This window comes from Lonchura striata, chromosome 24, assembly GCF_050655825.1.
Source record: "Lonchura striata isolate lonStrDom1 chromosome 24, ASM5065582v1, whole genome shotgun sequence".
NCBI lineage: Eukaryota > Metazoa > Chordata > Aves > Passeriformes > Estrildidae > Lonchura > Lonchura striata.
In genome coordinates this window covers 4,759,807-4,773,418 of record NC_140726.1, presented here as the reverse complement: position 1 = coordinate 4,773,418, position 13,612 = coordinate 4,759,807, and the positions used below count along the sequence as shown (strand labels likewise).

The 13,612-nt window shown below is 44.4% G+C and overlaps 1 protein-coding gene across 3 annotated transcripts in view; it reads left to right on the top strand.

Moving 5' to 3' along the window:
* UBASH3B (ubiquitin associated and SH3 domain containing B) overlaps positions 1-13,612 on the top strand; it is a 76,432-nt gene that overhangs the window by 59,474 nt on the left and 3,346 nt on the right. For all 3 annotated transcript variants that reach the window (XM_077788006.2, XM_077788004.2, XM_085560401.1), the window contains exons 7-13: positions 2,963-3,098; positions 4,875-4,995; positions 7,362-7,484; positions 8,482-8,574; positions 9,622-9,766; positions 10,939-11,045; positions 12,850-12,959. In XM_077788006.2, coding sequence (XP_077644132.2) covers positions 2,963-3,098; positions 4,875-4,995; positions 7,362-7,484; positions 8,482-8,574; positions 9,622-9,766; positions 10,939-11,045; positions 12,850-12,959 — 835 coding nt within the window. The remainder of the gene's footprint in view (positions 1-2,962; positions 3,099-4,874; positions 4,996-7,361; positions 7,485-8,481; positions 8,575-9,621; positions 9,767-10,938; positions 11,046-12,849; positions 12,960-13,612) is intronic.

Below are 13,612 nucleotides of genomic sequence, written 5' to 3'. Positions count from 1 at the left end.
CTCCAGGTGCTGCAGTCCCACCCTCCCAGGTTGCTCCCCTCCATTCCTGCTGTTTGCATTTTTGGGGCTGAAGCTGCAGCGGTGTCCTTGGTTCTGGGCTGGAAAAGGATTGTTCTGTGTGCTGAGCTGGTTCTGGGCTGGAAAAGGATTGTTCTGTGTGCTGAGCTGGTTCTGGGCTGGTTCAGGATTGTTCTGTGTGCTGAGCTGGTTCTGGGCTGGTTCAGGATTGTTCTGTGTGCTGAGCTGGTTCTGGGCTGGAAAAGGATTGTTCTGTGTGCTGAGCTGGTTCTGGGCTGGAAAAGGATTGTTCTGTGTGCTGAGCTGGTTCTGGGCTGGAAAAGAATTGTTCAGTGTGCTGAGCTGGTTCTGGGCTGGTTCAGGATTGTTCTGTGTGCCTGAGCTGGTTCTGGGCTGGTTCAGGATTGTTCTGTGTGCCTGAGCTGGTTCTGGGCTGGTTCAGGATTGTTCTGTGTGCCTGAGCTGGTTCTGGGCTGGTTCAGGATTGTTCTGTGTGCCTGAGCTGGTTCTGGGCTGGTTCAGGATTGTTCTGTGTGCTGAGCTGGTTCTGGGCTGGTTCAGGATTGTTCTGTGTGCCTGAGCTGGTTCTGGGCTGGTTCAGGATTGTTCTGTGTGCTGAGCTGGTTCTGGGCTGGTTCAGGATTGTTCAGTGTGCCTGAGCTGTGAGCAGAGCTGCTGACACTTTCTGTGGAGTTCAGAGTTATAAATGCAGCACAGAAGGTGGGAAATACGAAAGCTCAAACTGAAGGCAGCAGCAGCAGCTGGGATTTCACCAGGGGCAACGAGGAGGGATGCTGAGAAGGGCACTGAGGGGAAGGAGCTGGCACACAGAGCCTCGTCTCCTCAGCCAAGGAGCAGCAGATGCTCTCCCCTAGCGTGGGGTTAGAGGACAAGGTGATTTTTGCAGCTGAGGTGGTGCAGCAGCTCTCTGTGAGCTGCAGGCTGGCTGCTGGGTGATGGAGCTGGAGCAGATGGCTGCTGGAGGCACTGCTGTGCAGGCACCTCTGCCTGCGACCAGCAAGGTGTAAATTTGAGAGTTAATTTGGGAAGAGACACTCCTTCCGTGCATAATTCCCTGCTGAAAAGGGCTTTGGGTCAGGAACATTCCTTAGGATATTTAGCCAGGTTTTTAGGACCCTGTTGTTGAGAATGCAGCCCTCATCTTTTCATCTTGATTTTAGTGGGAATTCATTTGACAGAAATCACTCATTTACCCCTCATTTTTCCCTGCCAGAGTAGAGGAGACAAGGCACCATCCAGAAGACAGGAGATGGAACCAGGGTTTTTGGGGAAAAGCTCCCAAACAATGACCTGTCCTTAGGGAATGACTCAGCTGGAGCAGCCTCAGCAGTTTGTGTTTTCCAGCAGCACTGGAGACAGGCTGGTGGCTCTTCTCCAGGCACACTGAGAGTTTGCCTCTGCCTCATCACCATTCCCAGCAAATCCTGCCATCTGTAAATAGATGGTGAAGCGTTTGTGGCCTTTATTAAAATGTTTAGAGAGAAAGAAAGACGAGAAATTGTGTGGTAGCTTCTGGGGGCAAAGGGAAGTGGAGTAACCAAAAAATCCTTGGTATTCTCCAGACCAGTGTCCTTAAAAAATGTCATATGGGCAAGGCAGGAAAGGGATTAAACGGGAGGAAGGGCTGACAGATGGGAGAAATTCACTTTGTACAGAAATAGAGGTGGTCCTAAGTGAGAACTGAGATTCTGTTCACACTGAGATATTCAAGTTCTGGGGTCACTGAGGATGGAGCAGTGCTGACTCCAATGCTCCACCTGCATCTGGGCAACGAGGAGAACAATTCCTCAGCGCAGGGCCAGCCCCTGCTGGGAACTCAGGAATAATCCAGTGCCATCCTTGCACCCTGATTCCACCAGATAATAGATCAGGACCAACATCCTTGTGGGTTTTTATCTCCTTTAAATCACATAAATCACACAGGTGACCTATTTTTGTCCCGCTGGCAGAGTCACTCGGGGCTGTTTTACCAGCTCTGAAACCCCTCTGAGATTTTATCCTAACTGCTGCTATCAGGAAGCAGCTCCTGATGTATTTAAGGCACTGAAAAGTGCCAGCTCTGGCAACTCTTTCTGTCAGAGTAAATGACCACATCCATTACCTGATAATGTTCTTTTTTTTTTTTTTTTAATGACTAAGCAGAGGTAACTGAGTCAGCAGAGGGTCGAGGCAGCTTCTGTAATTGCCTGTCACACATTTTAGTCCCCAGGGTTTTGGTCAAAGTCCTTGAATATCTGGGAATAAGAGCTTTATTCAGGGGGAACACCATTAGGCAAGGCCCTCCAGGGAGAGTGGGGTCTGTTAAATCCCTTTGTCTGCCCTGAACAGGAAAAGCACTGGGGGGAATAAATTCCCAAGCAGGTGGGAAGGGGAATAGGCAGCACTGAAAACTGCAGAACAGCAGGGCTGAGTCCCTGCCAGGGAAGGTAGAAGCTGTTTTGGGCGCAGAAACCCTGAAAAATGCCCAGGGAGAGACCCCAGGTTTCTGCTGAAGACACAGTTTTTGCTAGAAAGGTGAGTGCAGACTCCCTGTAGCCTTTAATTCCCAAATTTGGGAGCCCAAGTCCATGGTCAGTGGCATGGACAGGTCCCCAGGTGATGTTAGTGAGCATCCTGTGGTCATCAGGAAGGTCCTGGCACTTTCCATGAGACTATTCCAGGGTGGAGAGAGCCTCCCAGGCCAAAATTTGGGGATTGTTCTGTGAATTGTTTCTAAGGGAACAGCCCATGGAGATGGAGTTGGTCTCCTCACGTGTGTGCATCACCTGGCGAGGTGCTCTCAGGGCAGCACTAAAACCCAAATAATAATGAAATAACATCACAACAGCAATTACCACCGGCTCCTGAAGGCTACAGAAACATCCTGAGAGCAGCCTGAGCACAAAGAGCATTCCCAAACACAATGTTTTTCTGTTTTTGGCAGGTCCTACTCCATTCTGAACAGCACAGCTTGCCCATCCCTTCAAGCCTTTGCTGATGGAGCTCTGGAGAGAAGGCAGCAGGAAGAGCAAGGGCCAGGGGACGCTGGGCCACTCACCATCATCTGCCAGAACGTGCAGGTGGGAAATTGTTATTATCACAGACAGAAATTATTAGGACAAATTTCTGGTGAATGGATTTTCCCCCAAAAATTTATCTTTTCACTCCCTGCAGTACAAGTTACAGAGTTATTTCATGACACAACCCCATCCCCAGACTGCCTCTTCAGCTGGGGTGGCAGGACCCATCCTCTGCCCCTTTCAGCAGCTTTATACCACCTATAATAAATGTAAATGTACCAGTGTTATATGTATATATAAATGTACCAAGATAATAAATTCCCAAAGAGCCCTACAAACCCATAAAAGCAATAATTCCTGCAGCCTTCCCTGGGATGTTTCACAAGGACAAAGCAGGGGGAGCCTGGGGCTGGCCCCTGGGGCTTGCTCAGATGTCTCCACTCTGCTGAAGGTCAAACCTGCTGCCAACTTTGGTGCCTGGAGAGGCTGCCTGGAACAGAGGCTGGAGAGAGTTAAAGGAAAATGATGGAATCCGTGGTATTGATGATTCTGAGATTGTAGAAAGTCTCTGTCTGTCAGCCCCCTGCCAAAGCAGAAGCCATAATTGGTCTGTGCTGGTTTCCAGGTTGTTTATTCTGTTTATCTCTCACATGTTCTGCTGCCCTGCCCAGCTCTGTCCTGCAGGGCAGCGTGTGGGGCTCTGCCCTCAGTGGGATGTGACAAACATTCAATACCAGAAACTCCCTGGGCTGCATTTACAAGAACGTGCCAATATCTGTCACCTACATTGGACAGTGTGTCCCCAGCCTGAACCAACAGAAAAATGCCAACACCACAGTGAGACATGGAGGGCATGAAGAAGGAGAAAAAGGACAAGGCACACCCAATTTCCTCCATCTTGTCCCCTTTGGACCCCTCATCTAGAATCCTAAAATTTTACTTTTGCACCCATGCCACACTTAATTATTACTGATATCAAACACTCAGAGCTGGTAATTGATCCTGTAAGATTGAAAACTCTTTTCCATGGGCAGAGATCACAGCCAGTGTCTCTGGGGGCTCTGTCCAGGGGGTTCCTGACCCTGCCAGGGTCCCAGGGCAGCCAGAGGGAAGCCCTGGATTTCCCCGGAATAAAGCAGGGATTTATTAAAAGGCTTTTAAAGGACACACACTGAGCTGTACAGGAGCCCAGCCAGGGCTACACCCAAGGTGTACCCCGGGTGACGAGTTTTCACATTTTTATAAGTTTTAGTCCATTTCCACATCGGGTTAATTGTCCAATTCCAGCTGCAGGTGCTGCAGTCCCACCCTCCCAGGTTGCTCCCCTCCATTCCTGCTGTTTGCATTTTTGGGGCTGAAGCTGCAGCGGTGTCCTTGGTTCTGGGCTGGAAAAGGATTGTTCTGTGTGCCTGAGCTGGTTCTGGGCTGGTTCAGGATTGTTCAGTGTGCTGAGCTGGTTCTGGGCTGGTTCAGGATTGTTCTGTGTGCCTGAGCTGGTTCTGGGCTGGTTCAGGATTGTTCTGTGTGCCTGAGCTGGTTCTGGGCTGGTTCAGGATTGTTCTGTGTGCCTGAGCTGGTTCTGGGCTGGTTCAGGATTGTTCTGTGTGCTGAGCTGGTTCTGGGCTGGAAAAGGATTGTTCTGTGTGCCTGAGCTGGTTCTGGGCTGGTTCAGGATTGTTCAGTGTGCTGAGCTGGTTCTGGGCTGGAAAAGGATTGTTCTGTGTGCTGAGCTGTGAGCAGAGCTGCTGACACTTTCTGTGGAGTTCTGAGGTATAAATGCAGCACAGAAGGTGGGAAATACGAAAGCCCAAACTTGAGGCATCAATTCCCTTGCAGCCCCTGAGGATCAGCAGCCAGCCGGGCCCTCGGAAGCGCTGCCTGTTCGTGTGCAGGCACGGCGAGAGGATGGACGTGGTTTTTGGGAAGTACTGGCTGTCCCAGTGCTTCGATGCCAAAGGTGAGCCCTGCGGCGGTGCACAGAGGTAAAACCTCCCCAGATCAAGTTTTTATAGTGTCATAGTTGAGACAGTCACAACACGGAGCAGCACTGCATTTTCAGAAGGTTTCAAACCTGGTTTTATTACAGCATGCACGCTTTTTATACATTCTTACAAAACTCTTCAGTTTATACTTAATTCATTGGTCAGGAAATGCAAACAAAGTGCTCGTTGGAATAGGCAGCTGCAGGTTTCTCTTATTTATCTCTTATTTATCTCTTATTTATCTCTTATTTGTCTCTTATTTATCTCTTATTTATCTCTTATTTATCTCTTATTTATCTCTTTCTCTTATTTATGTCTTATTTATCTCTTATTTGTCTCTTATTTATCTCTTATTTGTCTCTTATTTATCTCTTATTTATCTCTTATTTGTATCTCTTATTTATCCTTCTTTCTTTCTTGGTTTCTATGTCAAGGACCTTGGTAGAGAATTCTTTCAGGGATAAACGTGGATCTTCTTCTCAAACTTCTCTCTGGCTCACAGAAATCGCTGTAAAAACTCTTCCAGTATAAAGTCAGGCCTTGCTATTTCACCTGCAGTAACAGGCAGCCTGTTCATTTCCCATGGAAAAGAGCCATGAGAATGGGTTTTACGTAACAATCTGTTCTTGCAAAAAGACATTCTGCATCTGTGAAAATTTAAGAAATCTATCCCATGAAAATCCACAAAGGAAAAATGCAAACACCTGTGTAAAGAGAATTAGCACAAACACACACAGGCACCTTCTAAGCAATGAATTGAGTGGCAAGGAAGTCACCAACCAATTAGAATAAAACATAACATGGAAAACTGGATTAAAATTAGGCTATAACATTAAAGTGGAGCATTTGCTGCTGGAACTTTGAAGTGTTCTGCCCGTTATTTTCACTGTTGTTATATGGGGTTTTCCCAGGATTTCGTGGAAGAAGGAGAAGTGGCCACTGCCTGGTGGGAAGTGTGGATTTTAACATAAAATGATGATTTTTGTGCAGCCAGCAGCAGCCAAATTTCCTCACATCTAGGGAGGAAATACTCCATGTGGCAATATTTGGGAAAATATTGCAGGAGTGATTACACTCTGCAGTTACATCACCAAAGGGAAAATGCAGTCATGATGTTGGTGGTCAGCGTTCAGTGGAAACATTTGCTGCCATCAAGAAAATATTTTGCACTGCTGGCTCTCATGAAATGGAGCCATTCACTTGTTAAATGAAAATAACACTGCTCAGAGGGGTTTTTTGGGGGCATAAATTGCTGTTTTCAAGCCAGTATTATACTCAGGTTTCAGAGTAGTGAACAGATTCTAACTTCAGGCTGTGTTGGCCATAGAGCTGATCAGAAATCTGTGCTAAAAGACAAATTCTTCTATTCAAAACCACCCAATACCTTGTAGTGAAAGGATGATTTCACAACTCCCTTCTTTCTAAACCATGGCTGAAGAGCTTTGACATTTCAGCCTCCTGTAAAAACATAATGTTTGTTGTGGGATAGAAATTATTTTCCCTTGGGGAAATCGGTCCTGAAAAAAAAAAAATTTAGAATCTTAGCAACATTCTGTGCTGATTTTGGGCTGGTGAGAGGTGTTCAATTTAATTTTGTGAGTTTCCTGGTGGGTTTACAAGGGGAAAAAAAAAAAAAACCTGCTCATGAACCAAGCCTAGATAGGACCTGCAAAGCAGAGCTGAGGTGGTGGGAGAGGGAAAAATCAGGGGTGGAGAGGGGAAATCAGGGATGGAGAGGGGAAAATCAGGGATGGAGAGGGGAAATTCAGGAATGGAGAGGGGAAAATCAGGGGTGGAGAGGGGAAAATCAGGGGTGGAGAGGGGAAAATCAGGGATGGACAGGGGAAAATCAGGTGGGAGAGAGGAAAATCAGGGGTGGGAGAGGAAAAAATCAGGAATAGGAGAGGGGAAAATCAGGAATAGGAGAGGGGAAAATCAGGGGTGGGAGAGGGAAAAATCAGAAATAGGAGAGGGGAAAGTCATGAATAGGAGAGGAGAAAATCAGGAATAGGGGAGGGGAAAATCCGGGATGGAGAGAGGAAAATCAGTGGTAGAGAGGTGAAAATCAGGGGTGGAGAGGGGAAAATCAGAGGTGGAGAGGGGAAAATCAGGGATGGAGAAGGGAAAATCAGGGGTGGGAGAGGGGAAAGTCAGGAATAGGAGAGGGAAAAATCAGGGATGGAGAGGGGAAAATCCGGGGTGGGAGAGGGGAAAGTCAGGAATAGGAGAGGGGAAAATCAGGGATGGAGAGGGGAAAGTCAGGGGTGGAGAGGAGAAAATCAGGTGTAAGGTTCCTGCCTCCATCTGGGGGAATAATTCCAGCTTGGCACCTCTCGTGCAGGCAGGTACATGCGCAGTAACCTGAACATGCCTCACAATTTACCTCAGAGGAGTGGTGGTTTCAGGGATTACGAGAAAGATGCTCCCATCACCGTGCTGGGCTGCACCCAGGCGAGGCTCGTGGGTAAGTGCTGCTCAGCAGGCAAAGGATTGGGGATTTTGGGGGGGATTTTGGGAGGGATTTTTGGAAGGAATTGTTCCCCGTGAGTGTGGCACAGGTTGTCCATCCATGGAAGTGTCCAAAGGCAGGTTGGATAGGGTTTGGAGCAACCAGGTGTCCCTGCCCATGGGGTTTTTGAGTTTTTCCAACCCAAAGCATTCCATGAATATCTTTCCCAGAAGCTTCACTATCTTCCTCCCACACCCCCCATCAGAGGAAGGAAAGGTGCAGGGCAGAAAAAAATGGATTGGATGCCCTGAGCTAGCGGGATTTAAATTTTCAAGGAGCTTTGCAAAGTTCCTTCACCTTTCCCAGCAATTTTCCTCTTCCAAAGGTCACTTTGCTGTGGCACTCAAGGGACAAGGACACACTTTGCTGGTGGTATTAAAAACCCCCAATACAGGCATATTAAAACCTTGATACAGGAATATTAAAAACCCTGATACAGAAACATTTAAAACCCCAGTACAGGAATATTAAAAACCCTGATACAGAAACATTTAAAACCCCAATACAGGAATATTAAAAACTTTGATACAGAAACATTTAAAACCCCCAATACAGGAATATTAAAAACCCTGATACAGAAACATTTAAAACCCCGATACAGGAATATTAAAATCCCAATACAGGCATATGAAAACTCCAATACAGGAATATTAAACCCCTGATATTAACACATTAACCAGCCTGGAAGTGGAGGTGATCCTTACCTCGTTTGCAGAGCTCTCCCAGCTGTGAAATGAAATGCTGATTTATGCCAGCAGAGCATCCAGCCAGAGGAGTTCAGCTGGGGTTGAGCTGTGTTGAATAATTTGATTTACTGCTCAAAATGAAATGAAATTAAACCCACCAGCTTTGCAATAGTTCTGGCAGGTTTTTTTTGGCCAGAGCCATGAGCAGAGCTCCTTGCAGGACCATCTACCTGGATTTATTGACAAGGAGCTCAACTTCCCCGCAGGTGAAGCCTTGCTGGAAACCAACACCATTGTGGATTACATCTACAGCTCGCCGTCGCTGCGCTGCGTGCAGACAGCCCACAACATCCTGAGAGGTACGGGCCCCGAGGCCGAGCCCTCTGCAGCTCCTGCAGGGAACACCACAAAAAGCCAGGCTTATACGAGTGGACCTTAGAAATGGATTTTTTAAATTTATTTTTATAATTAACAACTTTTAAAATAATGCTTTGATTATTTGCAAATGAATGGTAGGGCATACATGAAATAAACACTTAATTTCCCATAGAAAACCAATAAATTACCAGCCAAACGGAAGCATTAGAGCTGCTCTCTCCCTTCCCATTGCTGCCTGTCCCTCTCCCCTTTCCCAGGTATGCAGAAGGAGAACAAGCTAAAAATTTGGGTGGAGCCTGGCCTGTTCGAGTGGACCTTATAAATGGATTTTTTTTATTATTTTTATAATTAACAACTTTTAAAATAATGCTTTGATTATTTGCAAATGAATGGTAGGGCATACGTGAAATAAACACTTAATTTCCCGTAGAAAACCAATAAATTACCAGCCAAACTGAAGCATTAGAGCTGCTCTCTCCCTTCCCATTGCTGCCTGGCCTCCTCTCCTTTTTTCCCAGGGATGCAGCAGGAGAACAGCATGAAAATCTGGGTGGAGCCAAGCTTGAGTGGACCGCTTAGATCAATTATTTTTTTTTTAATTTTATAATTAATAACTTTTTTTTTAATAGGGTTTTTTTTTATTATTTACAAGTAAATGAAGTAAATGGTAGGGCATACATTAAATAAAAAAATTAAGAATTTTCTATAGAAAATTACCAACCAAACTGAAGCATTAGAGGTGCTCTCTCCCTTCCCATTGCTGCCTGTCCCCTCTCCCCTTTCCCAGGTATGCAGAAGGAGAACAAACTAAAAATTTGTGTGGAGCCTGGCCTGTTCGAGTGGACCTTAGAAATGGATTTTTTTAAATTTATTTTTATAATTAACAACTTTTAAAATAATGCTTTGATTATTTGCAAATGAATGGTAGGGCATACATGAAATAAACACTTAATTTCCCATAGAAAACCAATATATTACCAGCCAAATGGAAGCATTAGAGCTGCTCTCTCTCCTCTCCCCTTTCCCAGGGATGCAGCAGGAGAACAAGCTGAAGATCCGGGTGGAGCCTGGCCTGTTCGAGTGGACCAAGTGGGTGTCCGGGAGCTCCCTGCCCGCCTGGATCCCGCCCGCGGATTTGGCTGCGGCCACGCTCAGCGTTGATACAACCTACAGGTACACACAGCACACTTCGCTTTTATAGTTATTTGATCTTTTTAATAGATTTTTAACTTTTATGTTTTTAATATATTTTTATATTTTATTTTAATATATTTTAATAAAATACATAAAATATATTTGTATATTATATATATATATATATAATATATATATATCTATTATTCCATGTTTTTATTTTTTTAATATATATTTTTCTATATAGAATATGTGTATATGTATATTAAAAATATATATTCTATATATGAATATATATGTGACTTGAAAATGACATAAATATTATATATAGACATATATAGAATATCAACATAGATATATAAATATATATAAATATATATATGACCTTAAAATGATACATTGATATTATATATAGACACATATAGAATATCTAAATATATCTAAATATATCTAAATATATATGATCCTGAAAATTATATATTGAAAAATATATAATATATTAAATATATATATAATGTATTAATCTATATAGTTTTTATATATGTATATATAAATTCTATTAACACATAATTATATATGAAACATATGTATGAAATAGATAAAATATATATTATTCATATTTTATATAAATATATATAAAAATTATTGTATTAATTATATGCTATATTATATAGTATATATGATTATATTTTTATATTATTGTGTTTATTATAATTATTTTAATTATATATAAAAGTGATGCATAAAATAAATTATGGCTTGTTATAAACCAAATTGCCCATATCACTGGCAATTGGATATATAATTCTAATTACATTTTTATATATCAATTATATACATATAATTCTTTATAAAAAAGATGAATAAAAGAAATTATGACTTGTTATAAACCAAATTGCCCACATCACTGGCAATTGGATGTACAATATTCTATACATAATATATAATGTATATATAATTACATTTATATATCAATTATATACATATATTTCTATATAAATCATATGCATAAAATAAATTATGGCTTGTTAGAAACCAAATTTCCCACATCACTGGCAATTGTACATATAATATTGTATATATAATACATAATGTACATACAATTCCGCTTTATATCAATTATAAAACATATGCATACAATACATTCTGTCTTGTTATAAACCAAATATCTGTAAAGCAAAGGCCCATTTCCTGGCTGTGCTTCCCCCCAGACCTCACATCCCTGTCAGCAAGCTGGCGGTGTCCGAGTCCTACGACACCTACATCAGCCGCAGCTTCCAGGTGACCAAGGAAATCATCGGCGAGTGCAAAGGCAAAGGTGAGCGCCGCTGCCCGCCCGCTGGCAAGGGTGGAGAAACAGAATTGGCCACAAATAACTGAGAACGGTCCTCCCAACGCCCTGCCTACGGATGGGGCCAGGGCTCGAGTGGACTGTTCCCTCTCACCCCCAGAATGTACGGGTCACCCCACACCTCTACCCCTCTCCTAAAACATCAGGTGTCTGTAGCCCCACTGGCCCGAGCCTTGTTCCAGCCCACCCTGAAGCCCCCTGAAAAGGGGCTCCGAGGGGCCACACGCCTCTTGGAACTTCCCTTCCTCTTGGAACGTCCATGGTTCCTTAGCCAAAGTGCAGAAGACAAACAGCAGGGGACTATCAACAACAAATGCACCTTTATTAGGGGCAAAAACCAATAAATGCCATAGTCGGGGTCAGAAAAGAAATAGAAAGGATAGAGAGGAAAAAGAAGGGGGATGGGAATAGCTGCCAACACAGGTGAGATCCTGTGTGTCTCAGATTCCACTGGTCTGGACCTGTGGGTCTCAGATTCAGTCAAAGAGAGAAACGGAGAGTTTCTAGCCAGGCAGAAGCCTGGGAAAGAGTTGGAAAAGAATGTCTTCTGAGCTGGAGTAGACATCAGCATTTCTTCCCACCAGGTTCACCTGCACTATTCCCATAAAGACCTTAGAACATTCTCCAAACACAATATTGAAATTTTAAAAGAAATCCCCATCTGTTATTGTTGATCCACAACATTCTGAGAATTCCTGAATTCTGATCTTTTCACTGATTTCATCTCACTGACCTGTCTATGCATTCTAAGCTTTGGTTTTAATGGTTTGCACACAAAATTCAAAAGCACAGTGGGGTGTTGGTTGTAAAGGATCTTGGAAGTGGAAATGCAAACCTGCCACTGTACAAAGCCAGCAAGTGAAATTAAAGTGTTTGTTGTAATAGGAATTAATTTTTGCATAGGCAAAAAGCATCTGCTTCCCAACACAGCTGAAATCTCACTGGAATTCTTGTTTTCTCCAGAAAACATTTTTAAACCAAGTAGGAGTGAGTTAATCATTACCCTGAAAACTGAGAAACGCTCTAAACGCATTAACAAATCCCATTTCCCCCTTAATTCACAGTTTGATGTGTTGTTATATGATAAAATGTTTTAAAAGGCTGCTTGATAAAGCCCATAAATCTGGCTTTACCTCCCTCCTCAGCTGCTGTGGGAGCCCAGCTCATCCCTCTGCTGCCCTGGGTACCCCCAGAGCCTGGCAGGGGCTCAGAGACCCTGGCACAAAGTCAAAAACACCCGTGGAAAAAACCTGCCAACTTTGTGTGAGGAATTACAAGCCACAAGAGTTTGAGCAGTGTCGTAGTTGAATTAACACAGGGTGAAAAAGTAGAATTTTAGGGTTTTTAGAATGGGGTTCAAGGGGACAAGATGGAGAGGTTTGGGCATGTCCTGACCTTCTCCTCCTCCTTGCCCTCTATGTCTTGCTGTGCTGGTGACACTTTTCTGTTGGTTTAAGGCACAGACACACTGTCCAACATAAATGACAGATATTGGCACGTTATTGCAAACATGGCACAGGCAGTTTTTGGTATAAAATGCAAACACCCCCTGAGGGCAGACAGAATGCCATGGCCGAGCTGCTGGACAGAGCTCAGCAGGTCAGAGAAAGAATGTTCTGGATAAGGGAAAATAAACAACCTTGAGGAGCTGATCCTGCACATCCAGACTCCTCCTTTGGCTGCAGGGCTGGGAAATGAGGATTTTACACTCTTGGGGTCACCTCAACACCCAGACCCCGAGACTCAGGCTGTGTTTCTGATTTGATTTCAGGAAATAACATCCTGATAGTGGCTCATGCATCCTCCCTGGAGGCCTGCACCTGCCAGCTCCAGGGGCTGTCACCTCAGAACTCCAAGGATTTTGTACAGATGGTCCGGAAGGTAACTGCCACAGGGAGCTGGGGCAGGGCTTGGTCTGGGCTTTCCTCATTTCAGGAGTCAGGAGGGTGAGGGAGAAGGGTTTGAGAGGCTGGGACAGTGTGGGGCCAGGGGCCCACCTGAGTTTGGTGCTTTGTGGGGTCAGATGTCCATCTAAGATGGGTTTGCTGGGACAGTTTGGTGCTTTTTGGGGTCAGATTTTCACCTGAGATGGGATTGCTGGGACATTTTGGTGCTTTGTGGGGTGATGTGCACACCTGAGATGGGTTTGCAGGGATTCTTTAGGGCTTTGTGGGGTCAGATGTCCATCTGAGATGGGTTTGCAGAGATTCTTTTGAGATTTGTGGGGTCAGATGTCCATCTGAGATGGGTTTGCAGAGATTCTTTTGAGATTTGTGGGGTCAGATGTCCATCTGAGATGGGTTTGCAGAGATTCTTTTGAGATTTGTGGGGTCAGATGTCCATCTGAGATGGGTTTGCAGAGATTCTTTTGAGATTTGTGGGGTCAGATGTCCATCTGAGATGGGTTTGCAGGGACCCTTTTGAGATTTGTGGGGTCAGATGTCCATCTGAGATGGGTTTGCAGGGACTCTTTTGGGCTCTGTGGCTACCAGGGGCTGTGCAGGGAGTCCCAAAGCCCTTCAGCACTTCAACCC